The sequence below is a fragment of the Somniosus microcephalus genome, chromosome 1 (assembly GCF_052327205.1).
Source record: "Somniosus microcephalus isolate GS21.2 chromosome 1, FLI_Smic_1.0, whole genome shotgun sequence".
Classification (NCBI taxonomy): Eukaryota; Metazoa; Chordata; class Chondrichthyes; order Squaliformes; family Somniosidae; genus Somniosus; species Somniosus microcephalus.
Genome location: NC_140987.1, coordinates 290456827 through 290481099, shown reverse-complemented (window position 1 = coordinate 290481099; position 24273 = coordinate 290456827). Strand labels below are relative to the sequence as shown.

Genomic DNA, 24273 nt, shown 5'->3' with positions numbered 1-24273 from the left:
AACCTCCCTTTTACGCATGCCGATCGACCGGCTGTGTATTTGCTGCTTTTTTTTTTTACATTAAATCATTACTCCTAATTTCCAGCATTTGCAATTTATTTTTTACTTTCAGAGCTGTGCAACTTTCCAAAACTTTCCCTACCGGAATTAATTGCATTCTATTATAGCAGGTACCCAAATAACTTGAGTCAAATCAAGGAAAAACATTTCAAATGTTAACATGTTTATTGGTAAGTACTGGTTAAGGAATATATATCAAATCTCAAAATCACAATATGAAGTGTTTTTCTACCCCTCCCCCCCACTCCAAGCTAGAATTGCTTTAAACACTGATACAGACATAATTGCCACATACAAATAATCTAGTTATAATATATATAATGTGCGACTAAAATACTAAAAGTGGCATATTCAGTAATAACAAACGTATTTTCTTTACATGATGTATTCTGTTTGACTAGAAGTGCTTTTTTATTTCCTTCGCATTTTGAAATGCAAATAACAATACAGAAATGACTGAACACTAATGTAGGTACATTGTTACATAACTATCCTTAAAAGCCATTAGTAGTCAAACCATTCAAAATATAACAAGAATGCACACTTAACCTCACAAGAAAAGCCCATTAACTTGCTGTTTTTTTCCATTTTTAATTTTTTTTCAAAATAGCAACATTATAAAATCAAGGTAGAGAGAGATATACTCACCACAGAATTACTTTAAAATCAGTTATAATTTTCAGTGCTATTACATTTCAAAACCAAGCATTATGGACCAGGCACAGATAATATTGATCTGGAGAGGCAGTGTATAGCTGGACTTTTTTATTTGACTGAAAACTCCCCATAAATTCCTTTCCACTGTCCTGAGGTAGTTTAAAAAAAATGTAAGTCTAGCATCAGACCATGTACATTTTGATGCTGAGCTTTTTAGTCTACATATTGGCAAAAACTACCTTAGATGTTACCAGACAGTCAATGGGAAAAGAACAGTATGCTGTATTATGCACTGTGTAGTAATGAAGTGTTAAAGATGGTCCAGTGGGGAGAAATATTAGCTGTTCTAGAATGATGGTCTCAAGTAGTTTACCTTCAGGCCTATTGGTCCATTAATGATTTATTTATTTTTTAATATATTTCCCCCCCCTGTAAAAATGTGTGCAGATGGGAAGACAGGTTACACAAATGAGTGTCATCGTCCTTTACTGTATCCCGGAAAGAACTGGTCCAGAATAGACTGAAGAATCTTGTTGGGAACCATGTTGTAATCCTTTCCAAGTTCGTGACGACAAGCAGGACAAGTGTACACTTGGGCCCGGAATGATCGTTGCAAGCAGCTCTGTGGGAGAAACAGAAACCTATAAATGCGCCGTGCTGCTGGCAAAGCTTCAATCTGTCGTCAACAGCACAAGTGCATCAGGGCAGCAGTTCTCATTTTGGGCCAGGCATCAAAGATGTAGGCCTAGAAATTGAGTTTGCGCTGCGCCAGGGCTTTAGCGCCGGAAGTTAGCGCCGGCGCTAAGTCCCTTTGTGCGCGCCAAAAATTCAGTAGCGCCGCGCCCAAACGGCTGCCGGCGCTACTGAAGGGTTTTAGCGCCTGAAAACTGGCGCAACGCGCCGCCCGCTGCGGTGCGGCAGGCTCGGGAAGTGCAGGCCTCCTCCTTCCGTTAAGGAGGAGCTGCCTGCACCCGGCCGCGGCCCGCGCAAATCTCTGCAAAAATGAGCCCGGCACCTCGGACAAGTGCCGGGCTTGCATCTGTTCCGGGGGGGGGGGGGGGGGAGGAGAAGTCCGGGGAGGGAGCTGCGGGCAGGCGGCCGGCGGGAAAGCGACCGGCCGCCGCGCCTCCTTAAAGCGCCGGCGCAGACTCCGGCAACACTCGTTTGCCGGAGTCTTAGTTGCGGCTGCCACTGGCGAGGCGGCCGCAACTGAATTTCGGCTTGGGGCCGGGTTACCACGGCAACCGGGACGCTGCGCACACCGATGACGTCATCGGTGCCGGCGCAGCGCTACCGGTCTACCGCCGCGGAAGGGCCCCAGGCAATTTAGGAACCGGCGCCAATTGCAGCGCTAGGCCCTCTAGCGCCGCAAAATCGGTGCTAAGGGCACTGAATTTCTAGGCCGTAGTCTCTTGCACCATCTATTTAAGGATACTGGCATTGGTACATTGGTAAGTTTTTGTGGGGGGGGGGGGGGGGGGTGGCCGCGGGAGTGCGCGCGCAGCTCCTTCCCTTGTTCTTTCCTCCTCATAGGCTTTTTCCTGTCTCTCACTCTTCCATTTCTTTTCCTCTTGCCTCTTTTGTTTGTTGCTAACAATTTTTCCTGCATCATTTGCACTGCCTCTATGGCAGCCTATGGTGGATCTGGGTATGGGGCAGGTTGAGGCCACTTGAGTAAGAGGAACACAATGAGTAAGAAGGGGTGGGTCGGCGCCGTTGAAGGAGCACATAATGAAAGGACTATGGGGATTTCAGGAGGGCAGAAATTGGAGGTGGAGCCCCAATTTAAAAAAAGGAAAATAAGTGTGTGCACATCTCTGCTGATGGGAGGAACTTGGTGTGATTAGCATGGTTTGCAACCAATCAGCAGGAATCACTGCATCACCACAGTACCAGCAACACTCAAGTTAAGTTTATTTTTTAAGAGCATTAATTTGGTTCTCAGTCCCTTATGAATTTCACCTGGACATGCCATAGTTGGAGAACCATTGATTATATTATTGCTCGTGACAAACATCTACTTTAATTCACCACAGCCTAAGTCGGGACCTGAAGAACAATATTGGTCTACAAGCTGACAGTATAAAATGCTCAAGCACTGGTGAAAAACATAAATATGCACTCTGTGCTTATTGTACTGTTCCAATACCTTGTTGCTACCACAAATATGAGCTCAGACATTATGTAAAAGTTTTCTCTGGTTGAAAATATGCATCATAGCAACACAAAAAATAATTTAATTTCCACAAGGGCAACTTTAAAAAAAAATATCTACACCAAAATAGCAGTTCCCAAACTCGGGCTCTGTGAAATTTAAAATGCAGCTCTGCTGAATACTGTATGTACATTCTTATATCCATTCAAAATAGACTTTTGAGGCAAGACATTTTTTATTAAAATAGAATGACACATAGTTTCTCCCTTTGTTTCCTGAAGGCATCGGCTCCAGTTTATCAACCTGGGACCCACCCAAGTAGGTCTGTGAGCCGCTAGTCAATGTTCCCTCTAAACTGTGGCCGCGCAGTAATGGGAAAGGTCCGGCGCAGGCCGCTCATTGGCTTTTCCATTGTAAATACCGCACATGCGCAGAAATTTAAAGGGACCGTGCATTAAAAGAGACAGGCCACGGAGAACAAAGCGCAGCTCACAGGGAACATTGGTCACAACGAATATTAGAAAACCATTCGATGACAATGGGCATCACAGCTGAGGCCTATCTTAACTACACAAGAAATCCACTTCCAACAGGGAATGCTGGATAGCAATCAGGATCAGGAACCCTAGCTACTTCTCCCCTCTTCCCCGGGGTGTGCTGAAGCCAATTCTAGAAGCCTACTGCTCCCCGGCCGAGATCAGCTACATCGATTATCAACTGAACTTGGGACATTCTTGGTATGGCTCAGCTAGTCACTGAATAAACACACTTTGCCATCAGGGGTACTGAGTCTTAAAAATCTGAAGAGGAAACAAAACGCCCAAATCACAAAATTAGAATGTATTTGCTGCGTAATTGCTCTAGAATATTCTCAACTAGATTGCCGTCTTTCCCCTCCTCACTCTGCGCTCATCTCAAGGTGACATGGTCCGAGCTCGCCTTTTCGTTTTTAATTTAACAGAACAGATCAATTACTTTAGAGCGTGTCCAGATGAAAATGTTTTTCCGTTCCCCAGAAGTTAAAGACAACTGAAAAGAATGCATCGAAGATGACATCTCCAATTTTAAAAACACTTTTCTGCACGTTGAAAGTCACTGCCCTTCAGTTTATTTTACACACAGTCAACAGCGGCAAAGTGAAGGCTTGTGACAGAACGTTAAATACTCACCTTGCAGACGTTGTGCTGGCATTCTGTTGTGATTGGCTGGAAAACCAACTCCTGGCAGCAAATACACATAAAGATCTGCTCCACTTTTCTTAAGAATTTCTGTACATATATAAAAAAACAGAAATTGGGTATTGATTGATGAGCAAAATATTCAGGACAGACATGACACTTTGGCCAAAACTGTCTGGAAACATACCGGGCCTTCCATAAGGGAGGCAAGTGCCTCATCCCAAAGTTTCTTGTTTAAGCAGTCCTCTCTGATCAACCACTGTTGCTGTGGTGTAAGTTGATAGGTTTCTCCCTCAGCATCATCCTGCACAAGCTTCACAGTCTTTGGTGGTGGTGCAGTCACAGTCGCAGTGCTCGCTGTACCAGACAAGAAGCAAAAAAAAGAGCAGGTCCTTTTAAAAGTACAATGTGGCCAGCCCGCACCACACGGTCTTTCCTCCTCCCTCGCCAGTTATGTAATTGAGCAGGCCACCCATTTCCAGGCTCGTCATTGCATTCAGAACTTGCCAGTAACAATATATTCCGAAAGTGCTCTTTAAACTCAACATCTCTCCTTACTGATGGGACAAGTTTTGAAAGAGTGACACAATGCCCTAGTTACTGTTTCACCACACACTATTGCCCTCTAGCAACCTTTGATATAAAACATGTTGTATGACCACCATACTGAATCCCATGGGATACACGTGGAATTAATAGCTTGCTTAACGACCATTAACCTCAATTATTGCAGAACCTACCTTTTTCTTGCTGCCTCTTTGGAGCTGCTCTGCCACAATTGTCCACCACCGGTTTTGGTTCCTGTTTCTTTCCCTTTTTCTCTTTATTTGCCATGGCTTCCAGGTATCCTTCAGGATACTGTCATGGAATATTACACAGAATTAATATAGTGGTTGTATCTTATTAGTAGCGGTTTACTACAATTGGAAAAACATCAGGAAGCTCTGACCTGTATTTTCAAGCCCAGTTTCTTTGTCCTATCCTTTCCTTCTGGGGTCCAAGGAGCGGGTTCTACATCATCACGTCTCAACAGATAACGCCACACCAGGAAACCTGACTTCCCAATTTCAGGCCAGTATTTTACCACCTAAATTATTACAAAAAGTTCAGATCATTTATACTGCATTTTGAACATAGTTCCTGTATTTTCTTATTTCAAGCATTCCAGCAATTCCTCATCATACACTTTCACCCAAGATTTGATTTAAAAAGTTGCTCGGTAACCCAAAATACCTGCTTTCAAAACTACCAGTCTTCCAATCTGATATAAAGGCTCCAACTTGGCTAGTTAATTTAATTGCAAATTTCTAGAAGGTACCAGCAAATCTCGGAATCTAGGTCTTAGAGCTGTCCATCATTACTTCAAAGCAGGTTTCAATGCTAATGTCCTATCTGAAATGATTGTGCTCAATATGTATTGACACTGATCAGGATAGGGTAGTGCTGCACCAGTATACTCCTCCACACAGTGGCAGGAACTATGTGCTCATAGTTGGTATGGTGGAATTCCCAATTCTAACATGCCACTGGCAGAGGTAACAAGTGGGGAACAGATAAAGAGGACAAAGTCAGAGTGAGCCACACCCGGCCAGTTTCATGTTGTTTATCAGCCACATTGGCAGATCCCTGCAAGCAGGTCAACTACTTGCTCTTACAGCAGGGAATGTTTGTGTGCTTTGGAGAAACCTAGAGAGAAAACGGAAAGAGGAAAGGAGGGGGGGGGGGGGGGCGGGGAAGGAAGAGATTTAGCTTAACATTCAATAAGAGTATGATTTTTTTTTTTTACATTTTTATACCGCACCAGAAGAGATAAATTGCATTTAAGTAAGCAAGGGAGGAAATTTCCAAAAGCAAGGGACAAGCAAAAGTCAGCTGTATATAACCTGAATGACCCTGCACTGCTGCTTCAAACTGAGCATTATTCTAGCAGTAAAATGCAATCACAGCTATGTTTGACATGGATCCTGCACTACTAGGAAGTTTTGACCTCCAATGAATGAGAACCTTGTAAATCCCATCGTATCTGTTGCCTTCCTCTGGTGCATATTTGCTGACTTTCCGTCCTTTTGAACTCCTGACAACCCGGACCGATTTCCCAGCCTTCCAATCTTTGGCTTCCGCTCCAACCTCATCATTCAGCACGGCGTCACAATTCAGAGCCAGTGCCCTAAAATCAAGCACATGAAAATTGTTGCTTGAAACGGAAAACTATTTAGCAGGCAAGCTGGGGATACAGCGACAAAAAAAACAATCTCACTATGGCCATCTGTAACCTATAAATAAAATCCAAAGAGTTACAATCTTAGCACTGCACATGAAGTCAGCACTCAACTGTACCAGTGTAAATGTATACTTACAATCCTTCAACATCAAATCTCACAATTTTGATGACATGTAACAGATGGCATTAATCAGTAGTTTTTGGGTCTCTCGCCATACAAAAGAGTTTATTTTCCAGTGCTCTGCAGTCTAATTTTCATAGTACCTATAATTATGTGATTAGGGAACACTCAAAAGAAATTGCAGGTTTTTTTGAAAAAATTACATGCACTACCCGAGGGTTGTAAACGTTCCAATAGAGCGCGCCAGTGAAGGAGACTGCAATAAGTTTGTGTTCCAATGTTCAAAATGACCTGCGAGAGGAAGACAAGCCTATTATTGCATGTAGTAGAGATGGGCCTTCACCAGCAGCACAAGACTGAAGAATACTGGTTCATTTTAACGCCACTCAAACGGAGATAACAACTTTTAAAAGATCAGCACCACTCACATTTGGTATTCTCTTGTCAGTAAGTGCACCCCTGCCGCCCCCCCTGAAATTGTGGATTGCACACAGAGCGAGAAGGGTACAGTAGCTTAGTGGTTATGGTACTGGGCTAGCAATCTAGAGGTGGAGGTCAAATCTCAGCATGGCAAATTGTGAAATTGAATTCAATAAATCTGGTAAGCACCAGAAAAATGACTATGGAACTTTCTGGATTGTCGTACCCTATCCAGTTTAGCTTACATGCGACTCCAGACTCTGTGTCCTCTGAGGTGGCCTAGCAAGACAATCAATCAGTTGTAAACCAAGTGCTACTGGCAACTAGATCGAGTCTTGGGATGAGAGGATTGTCCTATGAGGAGAGATTGGGCCTATATTCTCTGGAGTTCAGAAGAATGAGAGGTGATCTCATTGAAACACGTAAGATTAGAGTCATAGAGTTATACAGCACAGAAAGAGGCCCTTCGGTCCATCGTGTCCGCACTGGCCATCAAGCCCTGTCTATTCTAATTCCATTTTCCAGCACTTGGTCCGTAGCCTTGTACGCTATGGCGTTTCAAGTGCTCATCTAAATGTTTCTTAAATGTTGTAAAGATTCTGAAGGGGATTGACAGGGTAGATGCTGAGAGGCTGTTTCCCCCTCGCTGGAGAGTCTAGAACTAGGGGTCATAGTCTCAGGATAAGGGGTCGACCATTTAGGACTGAGATGAGGAGAATTTTTTACGCTTCAATGAGATCACCTCTCATTATTCTAAACTCTAGAGAATATAGTTCAAATCTACTCAATCTCTCTTCATACGGCAGTCCTGCCATCCCAGGAATCAGTCTGGTGAACCTTCGCTGCACTCCCTCTATGGCAAGTATATCCTTTTTTCGGTAAGGAGACCAAAGCTGCACACAGTACTCCAGGTGTGGTCTCACCAAGGCTCTGTATAACTGTAGTAGAGACATCCTTGCTCCTGTACTCAAATCCTCTTGCAATGAAGGCCAACATACCATTTGCGTTCCTAACTGCTTGCTGCACCTGCATATTCCTGCGCAAAGTCTTGCACAAACCTTACCAACCAGCAGGGAACATCCATAGTCAGAAAGGAAAGGCACAATGTCAACTTTAAAGTAACTACATGCTCAGTTTTATTTGTTTTCCTGTGACTGTAAATGAGGTTGATTCCACAGAAGCAGCTACACCAGCAGATTACAGAAATCTTTCTACCTCAAGACAATAATTACAGCCTAATCCTGATTAATTCAAAGTTGATTTTAGTTCTGCTTTTTTTTTTGTTGGAATTATTCAATAAGTAACTGTCAAGTGGAAATTTAGTGCTCTGAAAATTGAATCATTGCTTAATTTAAATCAAGTAACTTTGAATTAAGAGAACCAGACTGTACCTCCATGCAGGTAATTTACAAATATTGTAAATAGTTCATCATCCCAGCACTGCTCCTTGAAGACTCCAGTAGTTGCAAACATCCAATTAGAACTATCATTTGGTATCCTGCATGTTCAATTATTTAGGCAATCATTAATCAATTTACAATATCCTTCTCTAACTCATTTTAACTGCAAGTCTCTTGTTAGGTGGGGTTTGAAAATGCTTCTGCAAATGAAGCTGCACAATATTTATTATATTACACAGATTGTGTTACATTCTCAAGAATGCCAAAGAATCTGTAAGGCATAATGTTTCACAAGTTATATTCTGACTTGGAAATACTTAACTCTTGCTTTTTTTTTCTTCTTTTAGAAAGGAATTCAATTTTTTCTACTATAGAAGTCCAGGTAAACACCTAAAATCCCAAGTGTCAGCTTGGTTCAGGAACAGTGCTCTCCCGAGTCAGAAGGTTAAGGGGGGAAAAACTGGGTGGCTAATTTTAGCGCCTCAAAAAAGTTAGCGCACCCCCCCCCCCCCTGTACATTCAGTAGTAGCGCCCCAAGCAGGAGGCAGGGTGCTACAGAAAAGCACTCCCCCTCCTGCTTGGGGCGCTACTACTCAATTTTACTGCGCTACGTGCAGCAGCGCCACGCGTGGTGGCATGTAGTGCCGCGTCACTGCAGGCCTCCACCCCTGATTAAAGGGGAGGGGCCTAGTGCTGTGCACACCAGGGTCCTGCTGGACCACCGGGGAGCGTTGTGTGGTGAAAACAGCCCGGCACTCGCGAGGAGCACTGGGCTGAGCGATCGCGGCCGGCATCCCGAAGAAAAAAGGGGAAGGGGGCAGGTGCTGGCAGTCGGCCAAAATAAAAATGGCCGTCCGACGCCTTCCCTTTAACTTGCGCCGCCGCCGCTGCCAAACCGCCCCCCCTGATCCTGTTGCACACATCGTCTGGCGATAGGTCAGGGGGCACAAGGGAAGTTTGCGGCTGGGGTGCTGCGCATGGCAATGATGTCATCGCCAGCAGCGCAACTGCCGCCGCTAACCTCCAGCTGAATTTCACGGGAGGCATTAGCGATGCCGCGCCCGGGTGCTAGGGGATTTGCGCCCCATTAGGCACAAACCAACCCAATTTTTTCCCCCTATGTGTTTAAGCCCCAATTTTTGAATGAGGCTTTAATCCAAGGCCTCGTCTGCCTGTTCAGGTGGTGAATTAAAAGATCCCATGGCATTATTGGAAGAAGAGCAGGGGAGTTCTCCTAGTGTTCTGGACAACATTTATCCTTCAACTGACTACAACAGCAGATTAACTGGATATAGACCTGCCTGCTTTTGGTGGAACCTTGCTGTGTGCGTATTGGTGCTGTGGTTGTCTACATAACAACAGTGACTAAATTAAAACTTAATTAATCGAAGAAGTGAAATGGACGATATAAATGCAAGCTCATTAGTTCTTTGAAATTCCTCCTCAGAAATTTTAATATTGGCTATTTCACAATCTTTTGTTAAATAAATGTTCAGCAACAAGTAGTTCTCAAACAGAAAGGGATGAATGCTAGCACAGAAATCACTGAAACTTACACCAGACTTACCTGTTCATATTGGTGAGAGTCTGATCGTATGACTGCTCCCCAATTCGCTTGTTTCCAGAAAGATCTCGGCCACCACTCCCAGTGTACGTGAATTCATTACCTCTGTCCTATTAAGAATAAAGCAAGCATATATCAGCTACAAGAGCTCTGCTCAGTATTAGTTTAAGTCAACATGACAAGGATTCTGGAATTGCTGCTTATCTAGCATCGCATCATAGGAACGGTGTGATCTGGGCTGATAACGGTGTGAACCAACATCAATTCACTTCAACAACATCGTCAGGATCCAATACCTTTCCAAGCTTATACCCCACCCTCTCAAATGATATCAGAATTATTTAACAAGTATTCAGGGGGGGAATGTAACACTGAAAGGGACAGAACAAAAAGAATGTCAGAAATAGTTTTTTTATTTTTAAAAAGGGCCCAAATATGACAAGCTTGATCCAAACTGGATTGTACGTAGTTGTCACACTTTCCTTGGCCATCCTTCTTGCTGTACTATAGCATCAATTGTGTAAGACCCATTTCGTCACGTAAACTGATACACAATTCCTTTTTATGGAATGATGAATGTTATGCTTTAGTTTGTGACAGTTCCATCCTGTTTTCACAACGACTAATTATGACTATGAGCTACAATTTCCAAACATGTACTCCTGATTAGTACAGTCATGAGTAATGTATAATTAATTTCCCCATTGTATAATTTTGAAATGTTACATTCCCTACTTCTGCCAAAGCCTTATCTTGAGGCAGTACTAATGCACTGCCTCAAGGAGTAGGAGGTGTAGGTTCAGAAAGGCAGTACATTAGTACTCCAGTACAGTACATTTTTACTTTTACTGTTAGGTAAAGTGGAATCTTGCATTGGTGCACTAAAACACTGCATCATAAAATAATGGCAGGAAATAATCATCCCTTTATTCCATTTGGATATTTATTTTTGGAATACCTTCATGGAGCTTCTCCAACGATTCAGCAGGCAAAACCACTACATTGTGGATAAGCCATGAAGACTAGGAATATTTTGGGGTTGGAGCCCCAGTCTGTGTGACTGTAGCCAGGTGAAGGGGGCATAATCATTTGCTCAGCACTCCTAGACTAAGGAGGGGAGGAAAATAAAATCAGCTAAGGATCACTCCTGATCACTATCCAGCAACTTCAACTAGAAAGTGAGCATGTGCGTCAGTCGGGCAAGGGTGGGATCATTCCCAGCAGTAGATGCCCTCTTAGTTGAATAGTCCTCTCACACTGGCCTTACACATGAAGCATGGCTACTGGGCAGAATACCGGAGGATGGCTAGTGCATCTTCAGTGCTGGAGGTGGGGGAGAAATGAGACGAGGAGGGAAAAGCAGCTTAATTTGGGCTGAAGGATGAAAGAAAATAATGTGTATTTGGGTACTACTGTACAATGTGACCATACCGAGTTCTACAAGTCCATCAGATGAAGCTTGTGGGATGTGTGAGAGTGCGTGTGCGACAGAGCGAGTGAGAGAAAGGACTCATCTTACTTATCTGCTCAGGTAATGGCTGTGCATCAGTGTCCCACAGATATTTGTAACTAAAGCTAAATGGATTAGTTAATATTGTATAGAGTTTGCCGTTTTAAACTACATACCACTTCATCCTCAAAGCCGCCAGCTAGCACCAGGGAGTAGGCTCCATCGTTACTTCGTCCGTGAATCCCTCCAACATGTGGCCTGTGAACACCTGCTTCACTCACCTTGCAGCAATAAAGCATTCAGATTTAAAACAGTTAAGAAAGGTGGCAATCGAGTTATCCATAGATAATCAGTAACTACCTTGAATTAGCCGTTTGTCATTAACAGAAGTAAAAACAGAAACAAAGACCTTCCAGGTCATATGATCTTAAAAACAAGGTGTTTCAGATCATGAGTGAAATTAGATTACAAAAACCACTGATTAGTGCACAAGTTAGTCGTGTGTTCTTGAATCAGTCCACATGCAGATTTTTACTCACAGATATACAAATACTGAACAGATTATAGGGAAAATTAAGTTTTGTTGTTGGTTAGACAACTTACAACACTAAAGTAGGAATAAACGTGTCTAGAATAGGTCGAATGACCCATGACCTTCCTCCTACACGCTTTGACGAGGTAACAGAGTAGACAAGAGTAATGTAGATGATGTAATAAATCTAGATTTCCAAAAGGCCTTTGATAAGGTACCACATAATAGACTAATGAATAAGGTCAGGGAATGTGGAGTCAGGGGACAAGCAGCAGAATGGATGGCTAGCTGGCTGCAAGGCAGGAAAGAGAGTAGGGATGAAGGGTGTGGCAGAAGGTGGGTAGTGGTGTTTCACAAGGATCTGTGCTGGGACCATTGTTGTTCACAATTTATATTAACGATTTAGACTTTGGAATTCACAACACAGTTTCCAAATTTGCAGAAGACATCAAATTGGGGGCGAGTCTGAGGAGAACTGCAACAAATTACAAGACATTAATAAACTTGCAGAATGGGTATATAATTGGCAAATTAATTTCAACACAGATAAGTGTTGCAGTATTACATTTTGGTAAGAAAAATAAGGAGGTCACATATTATTTGGAAAATAAGAATCTAAATGGGGTAGAAGAGCAAAGGGATCTCAGTACAAATACACAATCACTAAAAGTAGCGATGCAGGTTAATAAGGCCATAAAAACGCAAACCAAGCACTAGGGTTTATTTCTAGAGGGATTATACTTGGGAGTATTGTGTACAGTTCTGGTTGTCATATTATAAAAAGGATAGAGAGGCACTGGAGAGGGTGTAAAAAAAGATTTACTAGGATAATACCAGAACTGCGAGGTTATACCTATCAGGAAAGATTGAACAGGCTGGGTCTCTATTTCCCCTCTTGAAAAGAGAAGGCTGAGGGGTGATCTAATAGAAATCTTTAAAATTATGAAAGGTATTTATAGAGTAGACACAAATAAGAGTGTTTCCACTTGTGGGGAAGAGCATAACTAGAGGCCATCAATATAAGATAGTCACCAAGAAATCAAATAGGGAATTCAGAAGAAACTTCTTTACCTAGAGAGTGGCGAGAATGTGGAACTCGCTACCACAGGGAGTGGTTGAGGCGAATAGTATAGATGCATTTAAGGGGAGGCTAGACAAGCATATGAGGGAGAAGGGTTATGCTGATAGGGTTAGATGCAGAAGGTTGGGAGAAGGCTCGAGTGGAGCATAAACGCCGGCATGGACTAGTTGTGTTGAATGGCCTGTTTCTGTGCTGTTTATTCAATGTAATTATGCCTGTTCATTGTGATCCAAAGCTAAACCAGAACTAACCATCTTAAACTAATCCCTTCTTCCCCAGAACTATACACCTGCAAGGACAGATGGGTGGGCTGTGTTTATAATTTAAGAATGAAGATCCTACCAGACAAGCAATCAAACTTTTTGCTTCATTCCGCATCCTCTACACGCTCTAGAAGCTATCAAAGAGGTGGGGATCGGGGGAGAAGGAGTTGTACTACCAGCTGTCAGAGCTGATCTGCAAATGGTGTTGCTCTATGCTGCAGCTTAATCTAAACAGTAAAGTTTAGCAATTGTTGTGCTGAATGTGGCACCCTTACATATACCATCACTGGAACCTGATTCAGCATCTGAGATACAGGCAGAACAAGCCTTAACCGGCTTCCTACATTTCTTTTCTTCAAGATGTTAGCAGTGTAGAATGTACTTAATCAGCCATTGGCTAACTGCCACTTAGTCATCAGTTTGCCTCGGGTCTGCACGATAGGAAATGTATAACTATTGAAAATGCCTAAATTGTTCTGGGTGAGAGATACAATAACTTAAGGTTGTGCTAACATCTATATTCCAGTTCTAACTTGTAGTAATGGAGAAAACACTGGGACAGTGTCTTGACCAAAATGAATCTGGGAATCGATTTTAGTTTTAAAAATCTGGAAGTGTCCTAAGGGCCCTTCTGTCAGAATGCCAATTTAAATACAGATGATCTACAGTAAGAGTTTCAGTTCCTGGAGAACTGGTAGGCAACACTTTCAATAGTGGAGTACATAAGAAACAAACACACATTTGAAGAGATTCAAATGGTGGCTACATTATCTAATAGCGAACAAAATAAAGCTGTCAGCTGGGAGTCATGTGGGCCTAATTGGGCACAATTTTCAAACAGCTTGCTTAAAACAGGACATCAACAGGCAATTCCTTAACAATCCAAATGTGTATTAAAGACTGAAATAGCTACAACATGAACTCGAACGAACTATGTTTTAAACTATTGTGAAGCACATGCTGGAGAGACTCTAGAATATGCAGAACATGTGTGACTGGATGAACCAACTTAGTAGAACAGCATTTAACAAATGTTTTCCATTTGGTGTTATAAACTCTATCAATGGATTTCCTGTAAGAAACTAGAGACGGTATCAACCACTGGGAGGGTAGAAGCTGATCTAACAGCCACTCTTTCAATAACCGCCCATCAACCAGAATGTCTTCATTTTCAGATGCAATATTTGGTCTTCCTAATACAGACAGGAAGTTACCCCACCCCCCCTTGTAAGGCAGTGGTATCCTCAGTCTGCTCAATTCCATAATACCTGCGAACCATGGTTTGCAGGTCCAATAAGGGTTCGCCAGCGTAATTTTTATCCTGTCTGCTTGTATCTTTTGAACATGGGATGAGAGAGAATGGGGGGAAATTGCATTGAAATTATTGCGCCCAGGAAAAAGACTGCATGTCCCCCAGCCTGACGCAGTCTCTGACCGTGAGCGGAAACCGTGGTGCTGGTGGTTTTCCAGGGAGCCAAACATGCACAATTCCCAAAAATATTTCAACATTTTCAATCATGAGATTAAACTGGCACTTGAAAGCATATGCTACTATCCTGTATATCCCGGCTAAACACGGGGTCAAGTGAGCAATCTCATTTCCCAGATTCCAGATGATCAGCAGGTGGTGAGGAAAAGTTTCAATTGAATATCTTGTGTGGATAACTTTGGCCCTTGAAATTAAGGTTTAGGTTGCATTCCGATACGGCAGTACAGAATTCTTTTAAGGTTGTGACATGTTTGGCTATTCTGTAGAAGTGTAGCCATCTTGAGAAGTCAGCTTAGGATCCCAAAGTCTAAAACAACTTACATTTCTATACTGTTACATACAACAATATCTTAAGAGTATTTAGAGGGTGGTGGATGCTGTGTGGACACAGTAGGGTGGCACGGAGGAAGGAAGAGGGTGAAGGAGGAAATAAAGCATAGTTGAAAAGGAGAGTCTTAGAGGTTTTTGATACCAGAGAGGCAAGTGGAGATGCTGAGAAAGGGAACTCTAGAGGGCAAGGCAGGGTGGCTCAAAGAAGTAATGTTGGAGCAGGGAACAAGAAGTAGGCCAGTGTTGGAGGATCAGAGAGTGCATGTAGGGGCATGGGCTGGAAGACATCATACAGTTATGGAGGGGTGAGGATTTTCAGGGATTTGAAAGTAAGAGGAGAAAACTTCAAGTCAATATTCAGGGATGTGGAGGCAAGGACCGGGGGTGACAGTAATGCTGGCATTAGCATGGGTGAAGATGCAAGCCGTGCCATTCTGAATGACTTCTAGTTTAGGAATGGCAGAGGTGGGCAGCGAGCCATGGAGTGTGCTTGGTAAGTCCAGCCACCTGGTGATGAAAATGTAGCTTCAGGTCTCAGAGCCAGAACATTACAACATTACCTACCTGCACCCCTAATGTGTAAGAAAACGGCCTTGGTGAGAGATTGGCTGTGGGGGAGAACATTAAGCCCAGGGTCAAGCAGCATGCATACATTTTTCACCTCTGTCTAAGCCAGAGGTTGCAGCTAACAAGGGAGAGACAAGGCCAGAGGCATGCAAGTGTGTGCAGGAACCAAACAGGCTGGTTTTAAATTTGTCCATATTAAGCTGGAAGTAGCTCTGACTTAGCGGAGTCTTAATATCGGATAGGCAGTTACAGATGGTAGCAACAACCACAGTATTGATGGAAGAAGTGCTAAGTTAGAGCTGGATAACATCAGTGTCTAAAAGCTGACCACATGCTACCAGGTAATATTGGCACAGGGTAGCATGCAATGACAAAGAGGAAGGGGCTAAGGATGGAACCCTAGGGTACACCAGAAGTAAATGCGCAGCATCAGAGAAGAAACCATTTGAGGCAATGTGTGTCTATCGTGCGACAACCAAGGGAGGAACCACCATGAATCACTGCTGCAGTCACATAAAATGGTGTTGTTGACTTTGACCAGTGCGGGTGTGGTGTTGTGGCAGGACAGGAAGAATGATTTCAGGGTTTCAGGGAGTGGTGAGAGCATCGTTGGAGGGCTACAAAGTTTTCCAGGACTTTAGTCTAGTATAGCGCAGAATACTGCTGTCTTCTGGAGAATCAAAATACCAGGAGTAAAAAATGAGTTAATTCCAAATTAGAGTGAACTCTTCTAGCACCCCTGATATTGAAAAAATGAGTTAATTCCAAATTAGAGTGAACTCTTCTAGCACCCCTGATATTGAAGAAGTGGGTAACCTTCTCTGACAACCCCTAGGACCATGCATCTATGGTGAAACTTTTCCTTACAGCACAAACCCATACAAGCAGCAGCCTAACCAACGGAATAATTTAAATTTTGGCGATGGTGAGAAACGGGCGATATTGGATTGGCCGCCCATTAAACACCCCGCCTGATTTTCCTTTCCATTGAACCACTCCGCAGCAAACTAGTCTCAACAGCTATTTCCAGACTGCTGGAGGATGAAAATTTTCCAGGTTTCAGTGGTGTAATTGGCGGATTAGGTAATGCATTGACTTCTCCTTTTGGCTGTTCCGCACGATTCGGTCCCAAACTAGCACAGCTTGCAATCTACCACCAGCTGGAGGATTGCCACTTCCAGCAGAGTGGCACCATGAGAAATCAGGACTTATCCAATTCCAGCTGACCAGTGTGTAAGGATAGCTTCCACCGGCATGACGGCTGCAAATTGAACAAGCGGATGCAGGGAGCTTGGTTGGGTTCAGTTATCAATCTGATCAGGGCCTGGAATACAGGGGAGGTTTTCAGATTGGGTTTTTGTGAAGAATTCTGATCAACTGGAGCAGCTGGAAGGGTTCACAATCCTATTAGATTTAAATACCCCAAATCACCTGATAATAAATGACTTACATGTACACAAGTGTTATGAGCAACAAGTATCAGAGGTGCACGGTATTCAACTCAGGACATTTAAAAACTGTTCCTTATTAGGTGGGACTCATTATAACCGGTTTTATTATACATGCGATCCCCTGTACCACATAATAGTGCATCCAGGCTGAGGAGGGGAGCTGGCTACAATATTTAGCCCTGAAATATGGAAACTATCCATTCAAAGTAAACAATATCACTGGTGCTCTAACAATCATACAACTGGCAATGTTTCAGTGCTGAGATATTGTTCATGTCCCATCCAAAAATCATAGCTAAACTGCCACAGCACGCGACCTCGGACTCTGTTGCTGGCTCAAAATGACTGCAAAGCTGGAAAGCAATTGGGGGGAATGTGCCTAGAAATCCTGTTTTAGGAAGAACATCGCAACTGCAAAGTAAACTGTGGACACGTTTGTATTTTAAGCTAATTTTTTTTTTTTTTTTTTTAAATAGAAAGTATACATTTAACACCTTTAGAGTGCTCCATGTATTTTAAATCTGACAAATTCATACACTGAAGCACAAAACAGAAATTCTATCTAATGCATGCCGCTGTCGGAAAAAGCTCAGTCATGATAGCGTTATCCAACAGCCATCCAACAGCATGGACTCTTTCTTAAGGATCTTCAGCATTATTCTGTCCCTATGGTTATTAGGAAATCACCATCTTTCTGGTTTAACATTGAATTTTCTAACAGGATCTGGAACTTTCACATTTTAACAATTGCTGAGAAGGAAACGTTGCTGTAAAATTCTCTATACAATGCAAGAAACAAAATGTATTGGCACATCGGAGGAGAGAATGTTGGGAAGCACTTATGTTTAGACAAATCCTTTATGGAATTCCCCATAAAGATCAGCTTTTGGGGAAGGAAACAGGAGCACTACTTCTTGGAAACTACAATTTCTAGGGTTTCAGTGTTGGATAACTGTTCCATAAAAATGTTACCTAGCAAGCAGAGTGCAACGCAACATCCGTGTCAAAGATCACCCTTCAGTTTGTAACTGGTCTGATGATCCACCCAGCAATCAGCAATTGCACAGAAACAAACAGCCTAGATTTTTATTTTTTGGGGGGGGGGGGGGGGAGAAAGAGCACAGGAATTTGCCCTAAATATTAAAGTTAAATAAAATCTTGCGAAAAGCATTTTGACGTATCTGTAGAGTTACCATTATTAATGGTTCAACCCTTATACAAATTGCAACTTAATATGAACTCAAGACCAATAACCATTACCCGTGTTATATTGTCTCTTAAAAAGGCCCAAGTTGCACTTACTTATGCACCTTATTTACAAAAACGTGTGTTTATTGATTCATGGATCTCATAGCTAAATTAAAATCACCAATGTACCTTACACTGAGAACGGAAAGAAAAGAATGCTACATACCTGAACTCTGAACTTCCACATTGTGCCAACAGGAGTGCCAGGTATGGGACCATAGTGGTTAGAAGGAACTATTGTGCATTCCTTTGTGCGACCAACACAGGCCATACCCTATGGACAGACAATAGATTGAAGGTATATTGATAATCCAATTGATGTTTTCAAACATCACTAATAAATGTATATACAGTACATGCAATTGACATGGACAAGCTGCAGTGCCCACCTTGCCCCAGTCTCTCTGACTTGCAGTGCTGGCAGATGGCATCTTGGCCTTCTTCTTACTTTCTTTCAGTTTTTCCCCTGCTCGCACAACTTCGCTCGTATCATTTTTACAGGAGGGGCAATACCTGCAAATAAGCAATATTCCAAATATAGAATTATATGACCTCTACAGAACTTAACGAAATGACCCAAGTTCACAAATCACTTCCCAAAACCTGTGACTGAAACTCAACTCTGAAGTAGGAGACTAAATAGTAACAGTGCAACTGAGCAAACACTGAAAGCCAGCATTAATTGCCTCAAATAACCAATGTCAAACACAATGGCATTTAATATGCATAAAATCTCCACAAATAATTCACAGGGAATAGTGCATTCAAGTTCAAACATATAGGTTTCTTATTTTCCCCAATTGGTTTAGATTTCTTCAAGCCACACACAACTCAGTAACAGAGGGGACAGATAAGCAACCCGTTGTCAGGCACGTGCTAATACCACTCTCGGAGCTGGCTGCTAACAGTTGTGCAAGAATGGGGGCGGTTGACTTGCCTTATGATTTTTCATGACTCTGCTTCTCAGGTTGGGACTTCAACACAGGTAACAGCACATGGGAATTGCACTCCACACTGCAACAGACTACCTGCACTGGATCACGGGGTTTCCATTACAATGGACTCTGACGTACTAAGAGCAAATTCATGATTAACTTTTGCAAGCAGACCTGGCAACCGACTAACAATCCTATTAGGAAACAACTGAAGGCTCCCATGAAGAGGTAGGGTACACCAGGTATTTCTCTCTGTACATACACAGCCTGAGGTTGCTCAATTGGCAAAATTTAAAAAAAAAAAAAAACTGATTTCTCATGCCGATGCTGACAGGTGACTTGGGGTCTGGAGTTGTGATGGAGCAGTGTTTAACCTGGTCTGTCCTGTTAAGTCCATGGGAGGAAGTGGTCTAAATAGGCACAGCTTCGGAAAGTAATTGCAGCTGCTTGCAAATCCATGAGAAGAGGCCAGGTTAGAAAACCCAACTGATGCTGTTACCAGGTGCTGCATAGATACATACAGTGAGAAACAAAAACAGAAGATGCTGGAAATACACAACAGGTTAGTCAGCAGAGAAATGACAGGTTAATGTTTCAGGCATAATGCTTTGTCAGAGTGAAAACTGAAAGATAAACAACCATTTCAGTAGAGTCAGGAAAAAAGCAGGGGTGGGGGGGACACCACAGATTAATAGAGAACTGTTAGCTAAGGCAATGGAAAAGCATCAACATAACTAATGAATGTACAAATAGTTAAGGCAACAAAAAGGGGGCGGCCCACACAAGGACAAAGGTGAGAAAATTGGGATTGAAAAATTAAAAATCAGAAAATCCTGCAAACACATAGGCAAGAACAAGTTCAGCTAGGAGGAGGATGGTGGTGGATGTGAGGTAGCTGAGGGCCCAGAAACCACCCTGGTGATGGATGGTGGTGGGAGGGGGGAGGCGGGGACACTGAGAGATTGTATATCCTCAGTTAAAATGAGGCGATTGAGGATTGGAAATTTGAAATTGTCCAAGTGGCAGACGGCATCACAAGAATCACAGATGTAGATACGTAGTTGAGAGAGCAGGAAGTGAAGTAAATAGTCCAAGTCAGCATCCACTGGTTCTCCAGCCTCCAATGTAATAGTTTCAAAATCCTTGTTCATTAATCTACGCATAGCCTCATGCTACCATACTTCTGTAACCTCCTCCAGCCCCATGTCGCAGTTCATGCACTGCCCTCTCCCAACATTAGTCTACAGTGGACCTCCCTCCCTCGGCTCCATCAGTGGCTGAGCCTCCAGCGCTCATATCCCAGTATTCTGGAATCTCTTTCTACCTCCACCCCAACCTTGCTGTATCTCGCCCCACCTTGAAAAGCCTCCTTAAAATCGCTCTCTTTCGTCACATGCCCAATTACTGTTCAGTGGCAGTAAAGGTACTATACAAGTGCTAGTTGTAACTATGATTCCACTTGCGGCTGCCTCATTACAGAAAAAGCTGAAAAGCTGCACTTGTGGAGACATCTGTACCATATCAGTGGCCAAGACATAGTTGTTACAGTTCGTAAATAGTGGTTTTGCCGAAGACAGATGAGTCATAACGATTCTTCTGTTCTCCTCCCATCCCCCACAATAAATCAAAATAAATTTACCAGTCCTCATCTTCGGGTATATTGCTGAGGGGTGGGTTCAAGCAGTATATGTGGTATGCCATATTACACTCATCACACAACAGCTGCATATCTGGATCCTGTTTCCCACCACATAATCGACAAGCGCAAAATCTGCATTCTTTCTCGGGATCTGCCTTGCAGTATTTACATTCAGGACCACTCTTCCCTGGAGAAGGGGAGGGGGAAAGAAAGGAAATGGGAACAAAATAATTTCTTGAATCAAACACGGTTCATAGGGTAACGGAACACTTTACAAAGCTCCCTGCATACGAATAGCCTCATACTTTTAAACTGTCCATCTGCTAGTGTTATCGGATCAGCTCCAGGTCCTTCAATCTTGTATATTTCATCCAAAAATGGTACCTTGCAGTCACCTATCATATCTAGTGGGCCACTGTAAAAGATAAAAGCCACAAGTTTACTTGTGAAGTACTGTGCAATTTCATGTATTCAAAATCCACACATGGTTTCTAAAGAAACCCTTCAACATCACCTAAAAAGGAACACGATTTGTGCACACACACACACAATTAATCAGTGTTGCAACTTTCCCAGTTGTAAATATCCTGTCAGTCTACCTGATGAGGTAAGGATGAAGTTAAAAAAGATGTTCATTAAAAAAAAACTAAAATTTAACACACACACACACACTCATATAAATTTTGACTCCCTGAAAGTTATTGCGAAATTCAGCAGTTTCAGAATGGCTGACTCCCCAACATTTCTACTAATAACGTTCACCAATGCAGACAGCGTTTAACCAGACTGAAAATGCTTGCAATACCAGTCCGCTGCTGCCAAAGGAGGCAGCCCTTCATGAAAGTTGCACTTTGAGGCACAGAGATCCTCTCTGTAATGTAATAGAGGGGCCAGGGGAACTTTTGAATATAGCAGAGTGCAATCCTGCAGGATATGGTGCAGATATACAAGTGCGTAAAATGGTGTATAACAGCCCAGTAAATCTCTCAAACCATTCAATACTTCGAAAAGATGTCAGATTCTGGTTAAATCTTTTTAAAAGAAATATTGAATAGATTTTGTCCAGCTAACAAAATTCAAAATATTGTCACATCGAATAATAATCAACAATGCAGATTTTCATTGCCGATTTTAATTAGCGTTTCAGTACCAGTCTAGTGTTGATAACATTTTAAACTCACAATAAAGACACAACTATCAAACTTCATTACTGCCTCTACACGGCCTTTCCTTCTCTTGCTTAGATGCAGCTCACTTTTCTATTGCTCTCTGGGACGCTCCCCACTCCCACCCTGCTCCTATACAATGAAATGTCTCAAAGCCCATGGAAAAAACAGCTCTACTCTGGGGCTATCAACAAATTTCTGCCAATTATAATCTTTCTTAAATTCACCCATAAATCACAGTATAAATTAAACATTTTGCAGTTTACATTTTTTATATCATACATATTTACAATTAGGTTTCCCTTCCTAATCAATACCTTTAAACGGAAATCATCATTCAGACAATTCGAGCACAATCATTATGATCTCTTTTGTAAGTGGAGATCATGCTGGTATTAAATTTCCCATGTTCTTGAGGTAAGCACAACAGTAATCAGTGGTTGGTGCAGCTTTCACAACCAAAGTCGGAGATGCTGCTCCAACCGTCAGTGGACAGTATTTACTATAATAGAACTGTTCTCAGGGCATACACTCACTCTACATGCTTAGGTGCATCAATGCCTCATGACAATGACAAATGCTTATAATTATATGGGTTTCAGACCTACAGTGAAGGCTGAAACATCCGGAAGCCTATTACAAGCAAGTAATACTGCTGTAAGTATCAAGTAACCCAGGATAATTGTCTTCTCCACTCTGCCAATATTTCAGCCCTGGATACAATCCTGCTCACTAAAAGGCCTCCTGATATTTGATTAGGTGTTTTGATTAATCTTGCATTAAAATTATATTTGTGTAAAGGTTGCAGAACGAGTCTCTAGAGCAAAAATGTAACATTATGTTAATCTTTTCTGCTAGGTTACAAAACATTGAGTCTGAAGTGAAAGTACTCTGGCAGCGCTGTGTAACAAAATCACACCCATTAATAATGGTGGCTGATACAGGATCAGCGAGTGTGCAGCCATTAAAGAAAATGTACAAACACATTTACATTTGTCGTCAATATTGTAGTGTATGTACCTTTAAGAGAGAACTACTTTTACAGCTCCTGTATACTGTAGTACCGGCAGTGACCACACCTGTATATAAGCCTTGAGCATGCCTCTGTACTGCCAGTCTTGAGACTACCCTACTCCAGTAAATACCTGTTGATTGTTAAGTTACAGCATCCGTGTGGTTACTGAAAAACATCATGCTCTCAGAATCACGGATCTAACAGTGGCGACGAGTGTTGATTCGAATCTACCTGCAACTCTGCATTTCCCTTCGAGGATTCGCTCCGGGAGGGTGGTGGAAGAAAGTCGAGGGCAGAAACACGGGCGTCGACCACGAGCAACCGCCCAGTCGTCCGGCAGAGAGTGAACATCGCAGGGGAGGCTGTTGAGAGCTGGGCTTGGTTCCCCAGCCATGACGATCAGCAACAGACTGACGACAGGTACAGCGCAGACCCTTCCCGGACAGCGGCGGCTGGAGCCGACCGACGGCAGAGAAAAAGCCGAGCAGCGTTGACAGGGTAAGATAGAGGGTGAAGCGCACAGGGCGCAGCCGGGGGTTGAAAACCGAGCGGCGTCGAGGAAAAACAAAATGGAGAGAGGGTAAAGCAGCAGCCGAGTTCAGGACCGAGCGGCGGAAACGGGAAAGGCGCACAGAAAAAAAAACCGCGCAGAGCACAGCCAGGGCTCAAGGGCTGAACAGTGTCCGCGGGGAGAAGAAGGGAGAGCGCGGGAGACACCATTGAGCCGCGGAGAAGAAGGTAGAGCGCGGGAGACGCCATTTTTAGAAGCCGCAGCGGAGAAGAAGGGCGAGCGCGGGAAGAAAGGAAAGTGCGGGAGACGCCATTTTGTGCCAGCGGAGAAGAAGGGAAAGCGCGGGAGACGCCATTTTTGACAGTTAAATCACACCCAGGGATGCCGAAGAGTGGCAGTATCTCTACTTTCGACAATGAAGTCGAAGATTGGGCGACATATGTGGAACGTATTGAGGTGTACTGCAGGGCAAATGAAGTGCCAGATGCTAGGAAAGCACTGGTTTTGTTAAATTCCATGGGTGCAAAAACTTATGGGTTACTGCGAAACCTAATAACCCCAGAGAAGCCTGTGAATAAGAATTTTGAAAGCATAGTAGAAATCCTACAGGACCACTTAAACCCCACACCGCTGCTGATAGCAGAACGATTTAAGTTCCATAAAAGGAACCAACACAAAGACGAAAGCAATGCTGAGTACTTAACGGAACTGCGCAAGCTATCGAAACACTGCCAGTTTGGAGTGGGACTAGCAGATACGTTAAGGGACAAGTTTGTGTGTGGGCTTCAAAGTGAAGGAACCCAGAAACGGCTTCTATCAG

The 24273-nt window shown here is 43.0% G+C and overlaps 1 protein-coding gene across 2 annotated transcripts in view; it reads right to left on the bottom strand.

Annotated features, from left to right (window-relative positions):
- Positions 1-202: 202 nt before the first annotated feature.
- Positions 203-24273, bottom strand: part of uhrf2 (ubiquitin like with PHD and ring finger domains 2) — a 200297-nt gene continuing 176226 nt past the window's right edge. Inside the window, exons 6-17 of one of the 2 annotated variants that reach the window (XM_085993774.1) lie at positions 21067-21176; positions 20762-20948; positions 18577-18700; positions 18354-18461; positions 11403-11507; positions 9780-9886; positions 6055-6217; positions 5000-5137; positions 4791-4908; positions 4238-4407; positions 4042-4140; positions 203-1339 (exon numbers count right to left, since the gene is read on the bottom strand). In XM_085993774.1, coding sequence (XP_085849900.1) covers positions 1193-1339; positions 4042-4140; positions 4238-4407; positions 4791-4908; positions 5000-5137; positions 6055-6217; positions 9780-9886; positions 11403-11507; positions 18354-18461; positions 18577-18700; positions 20762-20948; positions 21067-21176 — 1576 coding nt within the window. In that variant the 3' untranslated portion in view covers positions 203-1192. Of the gene's footprint in view, positions 1340-2005; positions 3673-4041; positions 4141-4237; positions 4408-4790; positions 4909-4999; positions 5138-6054; positions 6218-9779; positions 9887-11402; positions 11508-18353; positions 18462-18576; positions 18701-20761; positions 20949-21066; positions 21177-24273 lie in introns of those variants that run through there. The other variant, XM_085993784.1, reaches the window with a different exon arrangement.